Genomic DNA, 19,405 nt, shown 5'->3' with positions numbered 1-19,405 from the left:
AGGCCGCGCGTCATGTGAGTCCAAGATGGCTGCGGGGCCGTGAGGAGGCGGCGGCTCCGGCCATGGCGGCGGCGTGAGGGGAGCGCGGGGCTGCGGCTGCGGCGGGGCCGGGCCGGGGCTGCGCCGGTGCCTCCCGCGGGGCCCGGCCGTGCCGGCGGGACCGGGGCCGCGTCGCTGCTCCATGTCGGTCCCGTCCTGCGGGAAATATGATCAGCGCCCCTGACGTGGTGGCCTTCACCAGGGAGGAGGAGCTGGAGGATGATCTGTACCGCGAGCCGCCCCTGCCCGAGGAGTACTCGGTGCCGCTGTTCCCCTTCTCCGGCCAGGGCGCCAACCCCTGGGCCAAGGTCGCCGGCTCCAAGTTCACCCGGGACTTCATCCTCATCTCCGAGTTCTCGGAGCAAGTGGGGCCCCAGCCCCTCCTGACCATCCCCGATGACGCCAAAGTGTCGGGCACCTTCGATCTCAATTATTTTTCCCTGCGGATCATGTCTGTGGATTACCAGGCATCCTTCGTGGGGCACCCTCCCGGCTCTGCCTACCCGAAGCTGAACTTCGTGGAGGATTCCAAGGTGGTGCTGGGGGACTCCAAGGAAGGGGCCTTTGCCTACGTGCACCACTTGACCCTGTATGACCTGGAAGCCAGGGGCTTTGTGAGGCCCTTCTGCATGGCCTATATTTCTGCTGATGAGCACAAAATCATGCAGCAGTTTCAGGAACTCTCCACCGAGTTCTCCAAAGCCTCCGAATGCCTGAAGACGGGGAACCGGAAAGCTTTTGCCAACGAACTGGAAAAGAAACTAAAAGACCTTGACTACACCAGGACCGTCCTGCACAACGAGACTGAGCAACAGAAGAAAGCCAACGACAAGGGGTATTACACGACCCAGGCCATTGAGAAGGCCAATGAGCTGGCCAGTGTGGAAAAGTCAATCATCGAGCACCAAGACCTGCTGAGGCAAATCCGGTCGTATCCCTACAGGAAACTGAAGGACTCTGAATTCCACCCCTACGAGCCAGACTGTGCCCTGGACCGGGCTGATGTGGGCAGCGATCAGGACCCCACTGCCTCTGACCCCACTGAACTCGGAGAAACTCACCTTTACACCCACGTGCCATCCTACACCCCCAAACTCATCAAAGCCAAGTCTGCCAAGTGCTTTGACAAGAAGCTGAAGACACTGGAAGAACTCTGTGATGTTTATTTTTTCACCCAGACACTTGACCAGTTGCACCATATCGAGAGGACTTTTCGGGGGGATGTTTGTTACCTCCTGACAGAGCAGATCAGCCGGGCTCTCCTAAAGCAACAGAGTGTCACCAACTTCCTCTTTGAGGATGTGTCTGTCCTAGATGAAAAACCTCCTGAAAAACAGTACAGAGGTTGCCAGGGGCTCGGCCAAGATGCCATAGATGAAAAGTGTTCAGAAGAGTCCCTTGCTCCCAAAGTGGTCATCAGCCTGGGCTCCTACAAGTCCAGTGTGGAGTGTGTGCCCATCAAGATGGAGCAGGAAACGGAAGACTCTGAAGAGCCCAAAATGTCTGAGTCTGTGATATCTGAGCACCAGGAGAACCTGGACTATCTGGATGCAGATATCAAAGGCAGCATCAGTAGCGGGGAGAGCATCGAGGTGCTGGGGACGGAGAAGTCGGGATCTGGGCTGACAAAATCGGAGAGCCAGGCCAGCCTGCCCGTCATTCCCAGCCCCCAGGCGGGCCGCAGCAAGGTGGGCAGCCGGCGCACGGTCAGTGAGGACAGCATCGAGGTGCTCAGCACGTGTCCCTCCGAGTCCCTCATCCCGGAGGACTTCAAAGCGAGCTACCCAAGTGCCATTAACGAGGAGCCCTACGCCGATGATGATGAGGGAGGCCTTCGCTTCACCCCCAGAGCGAACCCGGGCGTGGATGATGGGCAGGACGACATCTCAAAGGAAGAAAGCTTAGTGCAGGTGGATGCTGCGTGCTGTATCGGGAAGGAGAGTCCCAACTTCCTGGAGGCCCTGCCCGAGCTGGGGCAGAAGCCGTGCGAGGAGGACGGCGTGGTGCGGATCCCCCCGCAGCCGTACCGGCCGGCCGAGCAGGGGCTGCGTGGGGGCTTCCCCTCCCACCACGGCCTCCCAGGGGGGCTCCTGCCCTGCGAGCTCGACTCGCGCTACCTGACGGGCAGCAGGGAGGTGAGTAAGAGCAGCCTGGACGAGTGCTCGGACTCCACCAGCCACATCAGCAGCGCCGCCTCCACGTGCTCCGACAGGACCCCGTCCCCAGCCCACCCGGCCTGCGCGGCCGGGGAGAGGCACAGGAAGAGAGCCGGGCAGAACGCGCTGCGCTTCATCCGCCAGTACCCCTTTGCCCACCCCGCCATCTACTCCCTGCTCAGCGGGAGGACCCTGGTCGTGCTGGGGGAGGACGAGGCCATGGTCAAGAGGCTGGTGACGGCGCTCTCCATCTTCGTGCCCAACTGCGGTGCATACGCCAAGCCCGTGAAGCACTGGGTCACCTCCGCTCTGCACTTGGTGGATTTCCAGAAGTGGAAGTTGATTGGACTCCAGAGGTAAATGCAAGGATCTGATTGCTTTAATAGGGCTGAGGTAACTTAAGGACTTAATCTCAGAGGGCAATGGATGTGCAGGGGTGGTCTCTTAATTACCAGCATAGCTGCCACGAATTTCTGCTGGTGGGATTTATTTTGGAAAATGAGTAGACTTAACCCTGTGTACAGCCTCGCTTGGGAGTCAATGTTTAAAACAGCACTTGCTGCCTGCTCAGGTGAGTTACTTGGCCTGGAGGTTATTGCCTGGCAAAGCAGGGAACAAACACCTGAGTCCTGCAGGGTTCCTCGCTGAACTGATACAAGTGTTCCTGAGTCCCTTGTGTGTTCTGCTTTGCCATCTCCTGCTGGAACTCTTCTCACATTTCTAGCTGGAATATTAGGGTAAATGGTGCTGTGCTGGAGGGGAGGGTTTTTTCTTCTGCAGCCTGTTGAAGAGGTGATGAGATCTGTAGGTCAATTGGAGAGCAGCACCTCAGTCTGTGCTGGTGAGGAAGAAAGGTGCCTGGAGCTGTGCAGGAGCAGTGTTGGGATTGTAGGAAACCTCTGCTTAGGGTGAGAACTGTCCCAAAAACAAGTGCTCCTTCCCAACACTCAGTCCTGAACTATGGCTTCACAGCTCATATTAGCAAAGAATGTTTGCTCAGCTCAAGGGCCCTGCCCTTGTTGATGTTATGAAAAGGACTTTTTTGTGTGTTCCAGGATGTGTTCTGTGCTTTGGGTGCAGGTATGGCAGGGAATGGCCGTTGCTGTCACCAGGGTGGAAAACATTGAGTCAGAGTGGCAGACAGTGCTCAGAGCCAGGCTGGAGCAGCTCCTGCAGGAGTGTTTGTAAACAGCAGGAAAATTAAAACACAGAAACCTGCTTTCTGAGCCGCAGAGTATTGTATTGCTGGGGGAATGTGGATACTGAAATTATCCAAAACTGTGAGTTTGCTCTCATTTCTATGTTTGTGAGGCAGGTTGACAGCTCTGCCAACAGCTGCTCACAAGCTCTCTGTCTGTCAGTGAGGTTTTTAAAAACCCCAAGTGTTTACTCGTTGCTCAATGTTTGTGGTTAGATGCCATTTTTATAAACAGAAATCTTTATTTAAGAGCTGCCTGTAACATGTGTCAGTCATTTCAGCTCTCCTCTGTGGAATGTTAATTAAGTATTTAGTTTAATGTGGGTGCTCTCCACAAACCATTTGTAGGAGGGCTCTGGGAAAGAATTTAGAGGCTGAACGATTTATTCCAGTAAGTATCCTCTGTCTCCTATGGCCAGGTGCTGCCTGGACACTGGGGCAGCCCCTACACCAGTTGAGGCTCCCAGTTTGAGGCTGAGAGCTGTATCTCAGCCCAGCAACTGTCACCACAAAGAATGGATGAGCTGAAGGGTTTGCCTTGGCTTGTAACTTGCATTTCAGTAACGTCAGGTTAAACTTGGTGGGTAATTGTATCCTTGTGAGCATGCTGTGGGCTTGCACCTGAGTGACAACAAGCCAGACTCAGCCACGGAATGAATGTTGTGTGTTAAGGATGTTTCTCTCTTTTAGGAAATTCAGAAGGTTCTGCTCCACTCAGGGCTTCGAGCACCTCAGAGCAGCTCCCTCCCAAAGCGATTTGGGGTGAACGTGGAGATCTTGGAAAGGGGGGGAACGTGGAAATATTGGAAAGGGGGGAACCTGGAAATCTTGGAAAGGGGGGGGGAACGTGGAGATCTTGGAAAGGGGGGGAACATGGAAATCTTGGAAAGGGGGGACTGCTTTCTGAGTCACATTGGGAAGCTTCCAGCTGCTGTAAGATGTGTCTATTCACCAGAGTTGCCCTATGAGTCCCTCTGCATGTCACCGAGGGAGGAAGCTGACCAGAAGTGTGGTGGTTTGTGCTGTAGCATGCGCAGTACAGATCAGGGCATGTGGAGATCCAGGGAATTGAGGTTTCTTTAGGATCTGGCAAGCTGGAGAGCCAATTTGTCCCCCCTAGGGCTTTATTCACCCACAGAGATCTTGCGCCAGCTCATCAACTAGGGGGAAACTCCCCGGGATGCAGGGCACGGACACACCCTGCTGCTTAAATCCCGGCTGCCCTGCAGCCCTGACCTGTGTGTTGCTGTTGCAGGGCAGTGTCCCCTGCCGGGGTGAACGTGCTGCACGCCCTGAGCCGGTACAGCCGCTACCTGAGCATCCTGGACGCCGACAGCAAGACCCTGCGCTGCCCCCTCTACAAGGGCACCGTGGTGGCCCGGCTGGCCGACCACCGCACGCAGATCAAGCGTGGCAGCACCTACTACATGCACGTCCAAAGCATCCTCACCCAGCTGTGTTCTAAAGCCTTCCTCTTCACCTTCTGCCATCATTTGCACCTTCCCATCAGCGAAAGGGAACCGGAGGAATCCGTTGTGAATCGCAGGATGAACTTCCTAAAGCATCAACTGGGCCTTGCAAATGAAGATATCAAAATCGTGCAGTACTTGGCCGAGCTGCTGAAGCTGCACTACATTCAGGAACCGGGGCAAGGGGGGAACCCCCTGCTCAGATTTGACTATGTTCCCAGCTTTTTGTACAAAATCTAGCCTTGCACAGGCCGTGTGCCCACGTGCTTGGAGTCTGACAGAGCTCATCCGTGCTTGACATTGCCGCTGTCTGCAGTAGCTCTCACACATCGGGAAGGGGCCGAGGTGTTTGTGTCTCTGCCCCGCAGAAATCCAGGTCTGCAGGAGTGGATTTCTGGCTGTTCCCTGTAGCCAAAAGTGTAGATGTTCCATCACATAAACCATCGGGCACTCTGTAAATGTCAGAAGGGACACTGTTAAAGTGGATCACGGCAGCATCCTGGGGGGTTATGGCATGAGGGGTGGTGGGTGATCTCGGGGATCAATACTGACTAGTGTGCAGCCCCCCATCTAGCACAGTGTCCTGCACACTTCTGCCAGAACCCTGAGCACTGTCAGTCCCTTCCAAGGAGCCAGGGCTGTGATCAGAGGTGTGAAGGCCATGTGAAGTTTTATATCCACTGATGTGACTGTCATGGGGGCGTAGCTCAGAGCCCCCTGGCAGGGCGGCAGCTCGCAGGTCTGTGCACAGCTACAATGGATGGTGTCCCTGCACTGAGTTTCTGGGCACTTCCCAGGATAGGTCATCCCTGAGTGAGTGGGAGCACAGTGGAGGCACACATGCTTCTCTCCAGAAAGGGTTTCCCAGTATCTCCCAGCTTTGTGAAAATCAGGAATGTTGGAAGCACTCCCTAAGGCTGGTGAGCCCCGAGGCACCGGCCGCTGCGAATGTAGAGCACTGTGCCTTGTTCATTTGTCACATCCCATTTGCTGGGCAGCCTCCGAGCAGGCTGCAGGGAGACTGGGAATCCTCAACTGTGAGGTCGGAGCTGGCTTTTTAAAGGCAGAAGGGAACTGAAGGAGGGTGAGGGCCCTCTTTTTAGGTGCTTTTTGTGATGGGGAATCAATTGATTCATCTGGAGCCACGCTGTGAGACAGCAGGCTGTTAGCACAGGCTGCCTGGCTGGTGAGGTGCAAGTGCTCAGGAGAGATCGGGGATGAAGGTACTGGATTCTATGTTTTATTCATATTAGTTTCTTTTATTTTATTTTGTTGGGGAGTTGGCATTTGTGCTTTGTGGTAAAACAGGGCCAGCATTGCTGCCTGCTGCTCCTGGCTGAGCCGTTGTTGTGTCCCGACTACCTCTCCCAGGACTCCTGGGTGGCTCTGCATGGGGCAGAACTGCTGCTCTCTGAGCCTGGGTACTGAGAACTTTTCCTTTCAAAGTTTCTGTGCCATAAAGGATGTACCACCAACGTGGTGACACTCACTGATAGTTCTGTCAGTGCCCAAAGCCTTGTGCCCAGGCACAGCACTTCCCTCTGGAGTTTCATAGGTGATACTGAGCCTGAGCTGCTCTGCCCGGTGCCATGTGGCAGTAGCAGCTCCCAAGGTAGTTCTAAGTAAGACAAATCTTTCTAGGAAAGCTAATATTGGTTTTAATTCCTTTTAATGCTGATTATGGGGTGAGAGCAGCTGACATCATACAAGAGCTGATCTGTTCTTTGGTTTGTTGGGTTTTTTTTAACTTCTGTTTTTGGTGATAATGTGAGGCAGCTTTGGAGATGAATGTGATCTTCCTTCTGAGTCTGGGAAGTTTCTGTGTACAGCCTGGGGTTACCCAGCATGGCTTAGACCCCACTGAGACTTGCTGTGAGACCTGCACTCCTCCAAAACATTGTCTGGAGGCAGGGAGGCTCCCTGGGGCAGCTGCCATTTTGCACCAGCATCAGGAGTCTCAGGATTGTGCCACCTCCTCCTCTCCCCTGGGAAGGGCTCTCTGGGGTATAAACCAGCAGGGCAGAAAAGTTGTTTTTAAGGTTTTGTGGTGTTTGTGGTGGCTCAGCCAAGTTGGCCTTGTAGTTCTCTCCAGAGGATTTTCCAGGGTCAGGGGTTACTTGTGATGGTGTTTTGAGGTCGTGGTTGGAAGCAGTGTGGTGTGGCCTTTGCTGAAGGTGAGCTTCTCACCTTTATAACGTGTTCAAAGCCTTTTCCTGTCCTGCCTGTGCCCTCCTGTCTCATGTGAGCTGAGTCTGCTGGTGAAAGGCCTCTGTGTCCATCCAGCTGGCTGCTTCCTGAAGTGACTCAAGGTGCCCCTGACTGATTGATGCACACCCAAACTTCCACACTAAAGCTGAGGTGAGATTCCCTGGGGGAAGAGGCATCTGGGTAGATGAGTAATGCAGGTGACACCGGGCAGATGAAAGCTCCCAGCAACCTGCTCTGGAGCAGTGCTCAGAACAGGAGCTTGTTTCCTGCTGAGAAACCACCTAGTGCTGTTTGGGTTTGAGGAGGGAGGGAGGGACAGACTTTTTTCCTGCTGACTCACTCCCATCTTCCTCCAGCACGGGGTGGGAGAGATGATTCGTGGTGGCTCATCTTAGTCACAGTGGTCTCCACCTGTGGTGTTCAGCTGTGCTCATAAATTGATAAATAACTCACTCCTTGCTGCCTCTGTCCAACCTGTAGTATCTGATACTCAAGGCCGTGTTGAGCAATACTTGCACTACCACCTGTCTGACCTGCTTCACCTCTCTGCCACAAAGCAGCCCTGACTGGGGAGGATGCCCTGGGGGCTTGGCTGGAGCATCACCCCATTCCCAACGGGAGCTCTGGGATTATCTGCAGTGGGAGCTGTGGAGAAACATGCCCTGGAGTGCTTGTCCTCCTCTCAGCAGTGTAACCTCTGAACTTGGACTGGAAAAGGGGGAGTTGACACCGGGCTGTGGTGCCTCAGTGCATTTGGAGCCCTCTGCTTGTCTGCTTGTGGTGGCAGCTGGTGTTTGGGAGCTGAGTTCCTCTTTCCTCTGTAATTTCTCTGTCTCTGTTTTTCTGCTGCTGTACAGTACAGATCCCTGTATTGGCACTTTAGGACTTCCCTCCATCTCTGGTGTGGTTCCTCACCAGTTCCTGATATTCACAGACTAACAACAAGCCACAACCTTTGCACTGATAGCTCCCACCATTTATTCTGGCACGTGTGTCATCATCCTCTCGCCTGAGCCATCCCTCCACGAGGAGCAGGGCGGGTTCCTGGCAGTGGCAGTGCCATCCTCCCCAGCCTTTCAGCTGCCAGGGCCAGCGGTGCCCTGCATGGCCGTCCCCTGCTTCCGTGAGTGCTGCCAGCCCAGCATGTCCCCACTCCCGCACGGCCACGCTGGCTCCCCCCTGGCTGCCAGGGAGAGCAGGAGAGGAGCTGACCGAGAATTCAGCAGAGCAGGAGCCTCCCCCGGCCGGGAGGGAGGGCTCCCGTTTCCCACTCCTGCTCCTCCCGGCTGCCAGCCCCTGCTCTGCTCTCCACCCACCCACCGCTTCCAGCTCCCACCCCAGGAGGCTCAGCCATAGCTGTAGGTTGATCTTAACCCTACAAAGCTTTCATTTCTCAGAGAAACAGTGCTCAGATTTCCTTTCATCTGATAGCAATCACTTCTGAGCAGCTCCACAGCTGCCTTGCCTCGGCAGGGAGGAGCTGCCTATACTCTAGCAATATTCACTGTAGTGGGAGGGTGGAAGAGGCACTCCAGGGGTGGGAGCTGATGGCTCTGTGCCCCCAGACCAGTTCTTTGGCTTTTATTGTGTGTGAGGGTCCTGAGCCCCCTGGTCTGGTGGTGGGGACCAGCCCACACTGCAGATTCCAGGAGCTGGGCACCAGGGCTTGTAGCAGCACAGTGAGGAGGCTCCTGTGACAGGGTCTAAGGGAATTCAGGGAAGCTGCCCAGGCTGCAGGAGGAGAACACCTGCCCCAGAGCACAATGTCAGAGCACCAAACTGCACCCCGATGTTGGAGGGGTCACAAACCCCCGCCCACTGCTCCCCGAGACGGATTTAACTGGAAGGCAGAAGCAGGGTACCCGGTCCCGCCGGCAGCACGGCTGCTGGCACGGGGATGGGGCTGGGCTCAGAGCTGCCTCTGAAGGCTGCCAGGAGGCTGTGATGAATTCTCATCTTATTTTAAAAGCACTGTATCCTATTCCTGCATGTTGAGTTCCGTGTGTGTGCCTGTGCGTGCCGAATGCTTGCGTCAAGTAGTTAGGGCGAGTGTGACCGGGAGAAATCCAAGAAGCATGTCTTAGTGTCGTGCTGTAAGTGTTACTGCACAAGAGTTTAACAGATGTTAACACCAAATGACTAGTCTGAGAAATGTACTTTTAAAAAAAAAAATATTTATTTGGGTTCAGATATTTTTGAAATACAAAAAAAAAAGAAAAAAAAAATTGGTCGTATTTTTTAAAGCTTATAATTCTTGTCATACGTCGTGGTTAAATTCTTAATTTTATCGTGCTGATTAAAAAATGGTTCAACCTAAGCTTTGTGCCAAAGGGTCAGAGAAAATACTGGAGGATCTAGTTAGAATAGGATAGTGATCCCAGGAGGAATGTTCAGGACAAGGCTTGGCCTTGTTGTAGCCTGTGGAGGTGTCAAGGCACATAGGATGAAGGGGAATCCTGGAGGCTGAAACCAGGGGGACTTTTAGTGGCTGTGAGGTTCCTTGTGCAGCTGGAGCCCCTGTCCCTCACACTGCCATGGGCAGGGTGTCCAGGGAATGTGGACAGCCCAGCCTAAATCTCATCTGCTGCTCCACAGCCAGCAGGAGCTGGATGGCACCTGGCCATGAGGTGAGGCTGTCCTGGTGCTCAGTCCCAGTGGTGACACAGTGGTGAAGGGCTGGTGTCCCCACAGGGGTTGTACTCTTGTACTCATGGGCTCCCTGTGCCCCACATGGGAGGGGAAAGGGGAGTAAGAGCCCAAGGAGGAGCTGCTGCTGCAGTTCTACAGGGAAGTGCTGGGAGAAGGCACTGGGGTGTTGGTCTCAGCCTGGGGATTGTGGGTGTGCCACGATCCTGGGTACTCCTGTTGCTCTGGGAGCAGGCATGGCTGTGTCCCCTTACAGGACGGGCAGCCCCGGGAGTGGGAACGTGCCTGCGAAGGCTTCCACCTCTTCCTTCAGTGCCTTCAGCTCCTCACGGTATTTTGGGTCCTCCAATTTGTCCTTGAATTCCTTCAGCGTGGCCTTGGGGCTCATGTCCTTCTGCACACGCAGAGCCAGCTCGATCCCTGCCAGGATGGGAGATGTCTTGGTCAGCCCTCCCATGGCTCTGCTGCTCCCTGGGACACAGCCCTGCTCCCTCCCTCCTTCCCATCTCAGGGACTTGCTGCCCAGGGAAACAACTTGGAACTCCTGAGAACAACTGGGAGAAAACTGTGACAGGGACAGGCTTTCAATCCACTGCCTGTGCAGTGGGGAGAGTGTGGCCGGTCCCAGCTGTGGCCAGATGCCCTCCCCCACATCCAGATGTGGAGGTAGGATGATTATTCCTCACTGGTGGGTGTGCTGCCTCGCCAGCTGTGCCGATGGCTCCAGCGTGACTCGGCTGGTGCCTCCTCACCCTGGGGAGCTGCCCTGTTCCAGGCTGGTGCTGGAGCTGAGCCTGGCTCACCTCTGTGGATGTACCGGGCCACCTTGCGGAAATCGTCCTGCCGGAAGCCGCGCGAGGTGAGAGCCGGCGTGCCGAAGCGGAGGCCGCTGGGCCGCAGGGCACTGACATCACCTGCGGCACAAGGACACGTCACCAAACCTGGCACCCAAACCACCGCCCGTGGGACTCCAGCCTGGCTCCTGGAGCGCACCAGGAGCTGGCAGAGCTTGTGGCATCTCTCACCAGGACACGTGTTCTTGTTGCAGGCGATGGAGCAGAGCTCCAGCACCCGCTCGGCCCGGCCGCCGTCTGTGCCTTTGCTGCGCAGGTCCACGAGGATCAGGTGATTGTCAGAGCCCCCTGCAAAGAGAGGGGTTTGGTGGGATTGGGGAATTGCTGCTCCAGCAGGAAACTTCACCAAAAGAAGACTTGAGATTTAACAAGGAGTGAGGAATTCGTCACAGAGCCCTGACCACGGTGTCCTTGAAGAGCTGCCCTGGTCAGACCACAGGGTCAGCCCCATCCCACTGCTGAGACATGTCCTCACCTGTGACGATGTCGTAGCCCATCTCCATCAGTGCTGATGAGAGTGCCTTGCAGTTGGCCACCACCTGCTGCTGGTAAGCCTTGAACTCAGGTGTCATGGCCTGATGCAGCGCCACGGCGATTCCTGGGGATAGAGGCAGGCCAGGCTCAGATTTTGGGGTTCCCACCAGCAATGGCACTGCCAGCAGAAGCCATACTGGAGCTGAACAAACTAATGGACTGATCCTTCCTTTCCCCTCACCAGGCTGGTGGCATTTCTTGAGCCAAAAGACAGGATAGAACATCTGGTCACTCCTTGGGCAATGCTGGATCAACCAGCTGCCTTTTGCCACAGAGTCCCCAGGCTGTGAGCCCTGTAGGGCAGCTGGAGCCTCCCGTGCTGCTGCTGAGGGGTCAGAGCCCTGCCAGGACACCTTTGCCAACTCCCTGTGCCATGCTGGAGCTGGCAGCCAGCCTGGCTGCATACCTGCAATGGCGTGGTTGTGTGGGCCTCCCTGCAGCCCCGGGAACACCGCCTGGTTGATGAGGCTCTCCAGGTTGTAGAGGGTCTCCTTGCCTGTCTTGGGGTCCACGCTGCGGGTGCCTGCGAGACAGGGAGGACACGGTGACAAGGCAGCACAGCCACCCTTCCACAAGCTGCTTTCACCCCCTGGCTGCTCACAGCAGCCACAGTGGTTGTTCCTCTTCAAATCTGAGCCAGGCTCAGCCCAGAGAAGCTCCCCAGACACTCCCAGGATCTTCCTGCCCTCCCTCCTTCCCAGCCAGAGCAGGGAGGAGCGTTAACTTGCAGCGTTCCTCCCGGCAGCCCAGGCAGGTGGGGCACCTTTGCGGTAGAAGATCATGCCGGCCCTGCAGCCCCGCAGGGTCTTGTGGGTGGTGGTGGAGACGATGTCGCAGTGGTCGAAGGGTGAGGGCACCACGCCGGCGGCCACCAGCCCGCTGATGTGGGCCATGTCGGCCATGAGGTAGGCGCCGTTGTCGTCAGCGATCTTCCGCATGCGGGCGTAGTCCAGGTTCCGCGAGTAGCAGCTGACACCTGCAGGGACAGGCGGTGAGGAGGGGACAGGAGCAGACGTGCAGGACCCCGGGACAGCCCCCCAGCACCAGCCTGCAGTGTGGACAGCCCAGCTGGGGACAGTACACGAGCTCCTGCCAGCGCGGTTGTGTCCATCCACGAGCTTACAGGGGTGCTGCTGGCTTCAGGGAGGCACCCCCACCCCGGCTGTGCCACAGGTACAGGTGAGATCCTCACCTGCTATGATCAGCTTGGGGTGGAAGAGCCGGGCATTCTCCTCCAGCTTGTCATAGTCGATGTAACCGGTCTTGGGGTTGACCTGGGAGAGGAAGAGGAGGGTTCAGCCACCTCGCTGTGGTGAATATCAGCTGCAGTGCTGTCCTGCAGGAGAGGGTGCTGGCAGCCTGATGCTGGTACTTTTAAACTTAAGAGGTGCCAACACTTATGATAACTGCACCCTGGCTGTGGCTGGAGCAGCTCCCCACCTTGTAGGGCATGGACTCGAAGAACAGAGAGGTGGCAGAGATCTTCTTCTTGTCCGTCATGAAGCCGTGGGTGAGGTGGCCACCGTCGGGCAGGTCCAGCCCCATGATCCTGCCGTGGGGCTCCACCAGGGCCGTGTACACGGCAAAGTTTGCGGGTGACCCTGCAGCGAGAGCGCACCGGGCTGGTTATGAATGCTGGGGCACACAGGGGCCTGGGCAAAGTGTCCTGGCTCTCCTGAGCACCCCAATACCTGAGTAGGGCTGGACATTGACTCCCCACTTCTGGGGGTCGAGCTGGTAAGCCTGCAGGGCTCGCTTCTGGCACAGCCTTTCCAGCTGGTCCACAAACTCCGTCCCACCATAGTACCTGCAGTAAAGGACAGGGCAAGGGTAAAACCAAACTCATTCCTCAGAACGCAGGGCTGTGACCAAGCTGGGGAGAAACTGGGGTGTGATGCCCCTTTTGTGCAGCCACAGCAGACATGACCCTGCTGGGACTGTCCCATGTATGGCCAAGGACAGAGGCTGAGAAGGTCTACAAGAGCCTGGCTGCTGGCATAAGGACACTGCTTCCTTCCCTGAGGCAGGATGGGGATTTCTCTCCCTCCCTGCAAGGGTTTGGGTTGGTGGGCCTTAGCCCCAGCCCCATACCTCTGTCCTGCGTAACCCTCCGAGTATTTGTTGTTCATGCAGGATCCCAGGGCCTCCAGGACTGCTCGGCTTGCGAAGTTCTCCGATGCAATTAACTCCAGTCCCATCCTCTGCCGCTGCTTCTCCTTCTTGATGATGCTGTGCACCTTTGGGAGAGGAGAGAAATGGCTACAGCCATGCTGGCTCTGCATGGAGATGTGGATGCTCCACCACAGAGACCAGGCTTGGAGAGAGGCCTGGAAAGGTGCTGGAGAACAGATGTGATCCCTTCTTTGTGCAGCTGATCCCAACCAGTCACAGAGAGGGCACAGAGGATGGATGGGTTCCAGCAGCTCAGCCTTGGACCCTGCCACGTCCTTGGCTTGACAAGGTCAGCATCCCCAGGGCTGGCTGGGGGATGAATGAAGCAGCTGGGGGAGCCAGGAAGGAGCTCTCACCTCTGGGTCGTTGGTGTCCAGCGGCTCCATCACCATCTTGTTATGGGAGGCCCAGAGCTCGGCGCTGGGGAGGCCCTGTGCTGAGCTCGCCATGGTGCTGCTGCTGGCTCTGAGTCACCTGCCAGGGGAGCAGGGAGTCTGTGGGATGGCAGCAGGGCTGGGTGCCTCCACATCTCCCTGTGTGCTGCCTGCTGCCATCCCATGCATTCCCTGAGAACAGCCATGGGCTGTTGGGTGAGGAAGACACACACAACCCTCAGGCTTCCCCTGCTGACTTAAGATCAGTTTGTTAATTACTGTGCTTTGATAATGTCTAATACTCTCCCATCACCACCCCTCCCTGAGCTCCCCCTGCCCAGCTCGGCAGTGCCTGATGTTTAATTTCAAGGGCAGTGAAGTGCTCATACCCACCGATCTCAATTTTAACACACGCTGTGATGCCCAGCACACTTAAACCTCTTGACTGCTTTCCCTTGGCAAAATCCCAGCAAGTCAGAGTCCTGCCCAAACCCTGGCTGAAGCATCTTGTGGAGCTGAGAGGCCCTGAGAGGCAGCAGCTCTGCCTCTGCTTGGTTCCATGGCCTGGGTGATGCCCAGGCCTGCAGGAGCTCTCTGGCCCAGTTGATGCCACTGCTGCTCTTGGGGAAGGAGTAACAGCCCAGCTGCTGCCTTGGCAGAAAACAATGCATCTTTTTACTCATTAACCCCGCAAGGATGGGTGAAGGTCCATGAGCAGGCTATTAAGCAACCCCACACGGTTTCCTTGTGCCAAGCTGCCAAAGTCCATTCACGCCGCCCTTGCTGGGCAGGGATGCTCAGCCATGCTCTGGCCCTGAGCAGGATGCAGGTCCTGCATGTCCCCCCAGCACAGGGTGCTGCAGCACTCTCACTCACTGACTCTGACTCAGGGGGGACAGAGCTGCCATTCCCAGTCAGGATAAGACCCCCCCCCCCAACCATGGTGGACACCTGGCACCTCACCTGGAGGACTCCAGCCCTGAAGCTCTATCTCCACCTAGTTCTGCAGCCCCTGTATCCCGACTCCATCACCTCCCACATCCCAAGTGCTTGTCCCGGTCCCTGTCCTGGTCCCTGTCCCGGCCCCTGTCCCAGTCCCGGTCCTGGTCCCAGTCCCTGTTCTGGTCCCGGTCCCTATTCCGGTCCCTGTCCCAGTTCCTATCCCGGTTCCTGTCCTGTTCCTTATCTCGGTCCCTATCCCGGTTCCTGTCCCGGTTCCTGTCCCGTTCCCTATCCCGGTCCCTGTCCCGTTCCCTATCCCGGTTCCTGTCCCGGTCCCTATCCCTGTCCCTATCCCGGTCCCGGTCCCTGTTCCTGTCCCTATCCCGGTCCCTATCCCTACCCCTATCCCGTTCCCTATCCCTGTCCCTGTCCCGGTTCCTGTCCCTATCCCGTTCCCGGTCCCTATCCCGGTCCCTATCCCTACCCCTATCCCGTTCCCTATCCCGGTTCCTGTCCCTGTCCCGTTCCCTATCCCGGTTTTTGTCCCGGTCCCTCTCGCTCCTTACCCGCTCCCGATTCCGCTACCGCGCGGGAGCCCGCGCGCTACCATAGCCCGGCCGGGCCCCGCCCCCTCCGCGCCGCAACCAATCAGCGCCGCGCTCCGCCCCGGCTCCGGCGGCGGGCAATACGCTCGGGAAGCGCCTGGGCCAATCAGCGCCGCGCTCTGCCCCCTCCCCGCCTCCCATTGGCCCGCGCCGGGGCGGGGCTGGCGGCGCGGCCCGCACGTGGCGCCCGGAGCGCGGGTGACCTTGGCCGGGCCGGGAGGGCCGCGGCCGCCGCTGTCAGCGCGCCGCCGTCTCCGTCCTCTGCTGCCACCCTCCTCTGCCGTCACCCCTCTGCCGTCACTCTTCTGCTGCCACCCTCCTCTGCCGTCACCCCTCTGCCGTCATTCTTCTGCTGCCACCCTCCTCTGCCGTCACCCCTCTGCCGTCACTCTTCTGCTGCCACCCTCCTCTGCCGTCACCCCTCTGCCGTCACTCTTCTGCTGCCACCCTCCTCTGCCGTCACCCCTCTGCCGTCACTCTTCTGCTGCCACCCTCCTCTGCCGTCACCCCTCTGCCGTCACTCTTCTGCTGCCACCCTCCTCTGCCGTCACCCCTCTGCCGTCACTCTTCTGCTGCCACCCTCCTCTGCCGTCACCCCTCTGCCGTCACTCTTCTGCTGCCACCCTCCTCTGCCGTCACCCCTCTGCCGTCATTCTTCTGCTGCCACCCCTCCTCTGCCGTCACCCCTGTGCCGTCATTCTTCTGCTGCCACCCCTCCTCTGCCGTCACCCCTCTGCCGTCATTCTTCTGCTGCCACCCCTCCTCTGCCGTCACCCCTCTGCCGTCATTCTTCTGCTGCCACCCCTCCTCTGCCGTCACCCCTCTGCCGTCACTCCGCCGCTGCCACCCCGCCGCTGTCACCCCTCCTCTGCCGTCACCCCTCTATTGTCACCCCTCTGTCGTCACCCCTTGCTGCCACCCCTCCTCTGCCGTCACCCACAGCTCCAGCCCCTCCTTGCCGTGCACCCCAGTTACTTCTCCCCCAGCCCTGCAGTGTTCCCAGTGTCCCACCCCATGAACCTAAAGATGAGACCCCAACACCCTGCAGTGGGCAGGGAGGCACCTCCAAAACCCCCCAGCCAAGATTGTGAAGACTGTGTCCCCGGGACAGCGAGTGTGCCGGGCCCTGGCACAGGCTGGGCACGTTGCTGCTGTTGTGGGGAGCAGAGCTGGCCCTGTCCCGCCTTGCAGCAGAGCACCCCAGAGCCTGGAGGGATTTCGGGGTGCTCAGGAGGGAGAGTAGCCAAGGGGATGAATGGCACAGGCTGTGTTTTCTTCATTCATAAAATCCGAGTTAGTGGGTGGGCTTAGCCAACTGGCCCCAGAGAACCTGCACCCTCTGGGGCTTTAGGGGTTAAATCAACACGCCAGAAATTGAGGAAGAAGATTAGGGAATAAGTGATCCTACTCAATTCCTCGTGATCCCAAGCCATAGGAAAATGGGGCGAGGCAGTGTTGAGTCACCCTGGAGAGGAGCAGCACAAGGGGAGTCAGTCAGGAGGGTGAGACCACCCGCTGTGGGCAGAGCAGCCGAGGAACAGCTCGGGAGCCCCGCCAGGACCTGCCAAGGCAAGTGCCAGGATGAGCAGGAGAGAGATGAGAAGGGTGGGCTCACCAGAGGGTAGTGGGTGTGTAAAGGGTCAATGGTTACACTTGGATACAGCTCAGGTGTTGTTCTGAAACTCCCTGGAAGGGGCTTGGTGAAGGAATAGTCTGTTAACATCATTGTTACCAGTCTAGATAGATTTTGCTGTCATAATTTGTAACTGGTCATCCAAGGAGATTAGTCACAGTGGGGGGATCAAGGTTGCCATGGTTTTGCTGTTGGCCCATGCTGGACTGCTGCTGTGGGCTGATTATGAAGGTGTTCTGACACACTGACACCAACACCAAAATAGGGGTACGTTTCTCCTGTTGAGGCGCTTTCTGTAAGGTGCAGCTGCACATGCTATAGAGAAGAACAGAGAATTCTATAAAGAATTTATATTAATTATAAATTCATTTATGTAATCTGGCTTTTCATACACATTTTTTGTACAGTTGTTTGCAAAGATTTTCACCTCTCTTGAGCAGCAGATAACACTTCTGTTGTGATTTTAGGTCTTGGCTTGCGAGTGATGGACAGCACCTCTTCTTCCCCTTCTCCCTTCTCTGCCAGCTGCCCCACGGAGCAGCCTGAGAATGCCACTGACCATGACTACTACTCTGGGCTGCAGAAGACCATGCACATCCTCTCCATGGTGGTGTACAGCATTGCCTGTTTGCTGGGGGTGACAGGGAACGGCCTTGTCATTTGGATTGCAGGCTTCAAGATGAAGAAGACGGTGAATTCCATCTGGTTCCTCAACCTGGCCATAGCTGACTTCATCTTTACCTTTTTCCTGCCCCTCAGCATTGCCTACACCGCCCTGGGCTTCCACTGGCCGTTTGGGAAGCTCCTGTGCAAGCTGAACAGCACCATCGCCTTCCTCAACATGTTTGCCAGCGTCTTCCTCCTGACGGTCATCAGCATCGACCGCTGCGTTTCCGTGGCCTTTCCCGTCTGGTCTCACAACCGCAGGAGCCCGGAGCTGGCGGCCAGGATCGCGCTGGGGACGTGGCTCCTGGCTGTGCTGCTCAGCTCCCCGTACCTCGTCTTTCGGGACACGGTGGTCAGTTCCAGGAACGTCACCAGCTGTTACAATAATTTCGCGCTGTCCGATGACTACGCGTCGGAGGCAACGCGCAGGCTGTGGAGGATGCGGCACAAAGCGATGATCATCACGCGATTCTTGTGTGGGTTCCTCATCCCCTTCGTGGTGATTCTCATCTGCTACGGCGTCGTGGCTGTCAAGCTGAAAAGGAGGCAGCTGGCCAACAATGCAAAGCCCTACAGAATCATCATTGCTGTCACAGCCTCATTTTTCCTCTGTTATTTCCCCTATCACGTCTTCTCCTTGCTGGAAATATCCAAAAACTCTTCCAGCCGTGAGATGAAACTGGCCCTTTACATAGGGATCCCCTTGGTTTCCAGCCTTGCTTTCTTCAACAGCTGCATCAACCCCATCCTGTATGTCTTTGTGGGGCCAGATTTCAAGGAGAAGTTTTGCCAGTCCATCCTGTCGACCTTCGAAGGGGCCTTCAGCGAGGAGTCGGTCCTGGGCAGCCTGACCAGCCGGCGCAAGTCCAGGTCTGCTTCGGAAGTGGAGGTCCCGAGGGTCTGAGCAGCTGCTGGTGTGGGAGGGGCCGTTCTTTTCTCTGCATTTTCCCTCATTTCAGAGCTCAAGTCATGGGACTGGGGACTGCGAAGGGCTGCACATGCTAGCGAGGTGTGATTTCATGTTTTGGAGGTATCTCAAATATGCTGTGATTTAACCCACAATGGGGATGGAAGAACTCTCTGGAGCTGCAGCAAGGTGGGTCAAAGTAGCAGCATTTTACTCCTTGTGCCTTTTGACTCTTGTGTATGGAGCCTTTATTAAAAGAGGGTTAAATGCAATGGCTGTATGTATTTTTGTAGGGAAGGGAATAGTGAGTAAGACACTCTTTTCTCTCCTCAGACAGGACAAATCAGTGGTTGTGCTGCTGTTACTCAGATATGATGTATTTCTGAGCAATGCTAGTCTCTGTTTGGGTTTGACATGTTCCCAGCCCTTAAGTAGCGCAGATCTGATACTTTGTGCTGTTGGTGAATGAATATTAACCCCCAATAAACTTGTGTAAAACATACCCAGCCTGTTGTATTGCCTGTGAGATAAAACACTTGATCCAACCTGACCAAGCAGGTTCATCTTTGGTAACAGAACAAGCAGATAAAAAGATTAAATATCTAGAATTTGGAAACAAACCACTGGTATTAGCAGCAGCTCTAATGAATGAGGCAGACAGGACATGACCTGGGTGTGAGGATTTGCCTGGGGCACATGGATCTGACTGCCAGACCATGGTTTTAGTTTATTGTTGGGTTTCAGACCTTTGGGTACATCTGAAAAATAGTGACTGGAAGAAGAAAAAACAAGTGGCTGAGCGGAGTCTAGCCAAGCTTCGTGTTTGCAAGCTGTCCAGGATGAAGGAGATGGGAACTTTCTTACAGGCTTCATAAGCCTCTGGGACTCTGACATATTTGTGAGTAGAAAATGTTGGTTGTGTAGCAGGGAATGACAGCACTGTTGTCATTCCCAGCCCATCCTCGGCAGCTGAGTGAGCAGTGACTGTATCACACCTCCCTC

The 19,405-nt window shown here is 56.3% G+C and overlaps 3 protein-coding genes across 6 annotated transcripts; 2 read left to right on the top strand and 1 right to left on the bottom strand.

Annotated features, from left to right (window-relative positions):
- The first annotated feature begins 77 nt into the window (after positions 1 to 77).
- SMCR8 (SMCR8-C9orf72 complex subunit) lies at positions 78 to 9,206 on the top strand. Its single transcript, XM_021550109.4, has 2 exons — positions 78 to 2,551; positions 4,649 to 9,206. Exons 1-2 carry the CDS (start codon positions 207 to 209, stop codon positions 5,100 to 5,102), a joined length of 2,799 nt encoding a protein of 932 aa, XP_021405784.3. The 5' UTR covers positions 78 to 206; the 3' UTR covers positions 5,103 to 9,206.
- A 128-nt stretch (positions 9,207 to 9,334) lies between these two features.
- Positions 9,335 to 15,218, bottom strand: SHMT1 (serine hydroxymethyltransferase 1). 4 transcript variants are annotated; one of them, XM_021550141.3, is made up of 12 exons: positions 15,159 to 15,218; positions 13,633 to 13,750; positions 13,196 to 13,341; positions 12,796 to 12,911; positions 12,545 to 12,705; positions 12,297 to 12,378; positions 11,868 to 12,080; positions 11,511 to 11,627; positions 11,046 to 11,168; positions 10,742 to 10,858; positions 10,520 to 10,630; positions 9,335 to 10,136 (listed from the first exon to the last, which is right to left on the bottom strand). In XM_021550141.3, the coding sequence occupies exons 2-12, from the start codon at positions 13,723 to 13,725 to the stop codon at positions 9,967 to 9,969; spliced, it is 1,449 nt and encodes a 482-aa protein (XP_021405816.1). In that variant the 5' UTR covers positions 13,726 to 13,750; positions 15,159 to 15,218; the 3' UTR covers positions 9,335 to 9,966. The 4 variants fall into 4 exon arrangements, with proteins under 4 accessions (XP_021405816.1, XP_077643026.1, XP_021405826.1 ...); XM_077786900.2 differs by lacking the exon at positions 15,159 to 15,218 and adding an exon at positions 14,993 to 15,013; XM_021550151.4 differs by lacking the exon at positions 15,159 to 15,218 and adding an exon at positions 14,614 to 14,707.
- On the top strand, positions 13,428 to 18,905 carry LOC110481615 (chemerin-like receptor 1). Its single transcript, XM_085592094.1, has 2 exons — positions 13,428 to 13,565; positions 17,298 to 18,905. Exon 2 carries the CDS (start codon positions 17,315 to 17,317, stop codon positions 18,398 to 18,400), a length of 1,086 nt encoding a protein of 361 aa, XP_085448220.1. The 5' UTR covers positions 13,428 to 13,565; positions 17,298 to 17,314; the 3' UTR covers positions 18,401 to 18,905.
- Positions 18,906 to 19,405: the final 500 nt, after the last annotated feature.

Source organism: Lonchura striata, chromosome 14 (assembly GCF_050655825.1).
Source record: "Lonchura striata isolate lonStrDom1 chromosome 14, ASM5065582v1, whole genome shotgun sequence".
NCBI lineage: Eukaryota > Metazoa > Chordata > Aves > Passeriformes > Estrildidae > Lonchura > Lonchura striata.
The sequence above is the reverse complement of the archived record's forward strand: the minus strand, read 5'-3'. Positions and strand labels throughout refer to the sequence as shown.